General features: G+C 38.5%; 1 protein-coding gene across 1 annotated transcript; it reads left to right on the forward strand.

Annotated features, from left to right (window-relative positions):
* Positions 1-666: 666 nt before the first annotated feature.
* Positions 667-1,358, forward strand: LOC113342976 (the record flags this gene model as incomplete). Its single annotated transcript, XM_026587330.1, has 1 exon — positions 667-1,358. A coding segment is annotated over exon 1 (692 nt), but the record flags the coding sequence as incomplete, so codon positions are not given.
* Between the last annotated feature and the right edge of the window lie 857 nt (positions 1,359-2,215).

Raw genomic sequence — 2,215 nt, forward strand, 5'->3', positions numbered from 1 at the left:
GTACTACATACCTCTTGATGGAGATCCTGATATGGAGTATTTGTTAGATGGTAGAGATGTTTTAACCCAAGATGAAGGTAAATCTCAACCAATTGAAGAAATTAACCAAGAAAGTGAAGAACCCATAACTAAAAATGATCAGGTATACTTATAAACTAGTTCCCATTAGTTTTTTGTTGCTTAAAATTCTCTAAAGTACGTAAAAATATCAAACTTTTAAAATTTTCAGAAGAACATACGGTTGGAATTGAGCTCGTTACCAACCGTACCTAGTGGTTACGGTTGGTAACTTCATCAGTTACCAACCGTATGTTCTTCAATTTTGGGGAAAATACCAGTTACGGTTGGTTACGAATTTTCAATACCAACCGTACCTGATCTTCCTATGCATGGCAGTATTTACTGCACTTGGTACGGTTGGAATTAAGAATTAGTCACCAACCGTATATTACTCTGTATGACGGTACGGTTGGTAACTAATTCTCAAAATCCAACCGTAAACCTAGGTTCTGTTGATAATTTTTGTATCGTAACCAACCGTACCTAGGGTTCGGTTGGTATAGTATTATCGATACCAACCGTACATGTAAGCATAAATTTGTTTTGTTGCCTAGTTTAGACTAATGTTGCTATATTTTTGTCCAGATCCTTGTTGTACCTCCTACAATGGATGACCAACCTTTAGCAAATCAACTTCTCACCAAAGATTCTAGCTCTCACTATTTAACCGAGGAGACATGGGAGGACAAAAACGATGCAAAGAAGTGGGCTAGAGAACGAGGCAATTTGATTAGGTGTATCATAGTTTGTAATGGTACCACTAATGATAGTGCCTTTCAAATGGTTTGCGAGTGTAGTGGCAAACATAAAAGTAACGCAAAAAAAGATACCTTGGAAGTAGTAAAGACAAAGAAGAAGAATACTACTTTCATTAAGAAGACAGAATGCCCCTTCAAGCTTCAGTTTAAAAGGAACAAGGCAAAGAGGTGGTTTTTGGAGAAAGTTGTATGTGGTAGTCATAACCACCCTATACCCGAGAGTTTTCTATCACACGCTTATGTTGGACGCCTTACCAAAGAAGAAGAGAATATCGGGGAATCATTGACACAAATTCGTATGAAGCCGATTGATATCCTCGCTCACTTAAAGGAAAGGAACCCTCAAAATGCTTCTAATTTGGATAACATCTACAATGCAAGAAAAAAATACAAGGCCAAGAAATGGGAACAACGGCACGAAATGCAACAACTAAAGCATTTGGGTGAGATGCATAACTACTCCGTATTCCACGATGATGATGAGAAAGGACGAATAAAACATCTTTTGTTGGCTAATCCCGAGTTTGTGAAGTTGGCACGGTGCTATCATCAAATCCTTCTAATGGATTGCACATACAAAACCAACAAGTTTGAGATGCCGTTGTTGAACTTTGTTGGACAAACTTCTACCAATGCTCCTTTTAGTGTTGGTTTTTGCTTCTTGAAAGATGAGCTCGAAGAGAGCTATGTGTGGGCATTGAACCAAGTGAAGCTATTCTACATAGAGGGATATACTCCAAAAGTCATTATTACCGACAAGGAACAAGCTTTGTTGAATGCAATAAGGAGGGTTTTCCCGGAAGCTCATAACCTTCTTTGCACGTTCCATTTGTGGAAAAGCATTGAAACTAAGTGCATGAGGTTTGTCCGTCCAACCAAAAAAGGCGAAATGGATAGAATAAAGAAACTACCGTTACATAAACAAGATGAGGCCAAAGAGAAATTTAAGAAGGATGACAAGTTGGCGGAACTAAAATGGGAAAGTTTTAAAACGGAGTGGAAAGCCTTGACATATTCTATCACCGTGGATGAATATGAGGATAGAGATCGTATGTTAGTGGCTCATTGGGAAAAAGGTTATCCAAGTGTTGTGAAGTATTTGTTAGATAATTAGTTGGATCCGCACAAAGACAAGTTCATATCGGCGTTCACTAACCAATATAAGCACTATGACAACCAAGCTACAAGTACGGCGGAGTCATCTCACAACCGGTTGAAGAAGAAACTTCATAGTTGTAATGGTGGGTTGGTTACGTTATTCGAAGCCATTCATTCGTATTTCCTCCGTGATCACGATAGAGTTACGGAGTCTTTTGAAAAAAGAAAGAGCAAGCAACACACCAAATGGTTAGATAATAAGTGGCTAAGGGGAATTACACATCAAGTTTCGCATAAAG

This window comes from Papaver somniferum, unplaced genomic scaffold (assembly GCF_003573695.1).
Source record: "Papaver somniferum cultivar HN1 unplaced genomic scaffold, ASM357369v1 unplaced-scaffold_509, whole genome shotgun sequence".
Classification (NCBI taxonomy): domain Eukaryota; kingdom Viridiplantae; phylum Streptophyta; class Magnoliopsida; order Ranunculales; family Papaveraceae; genus Papaver; species Papaver somniferum.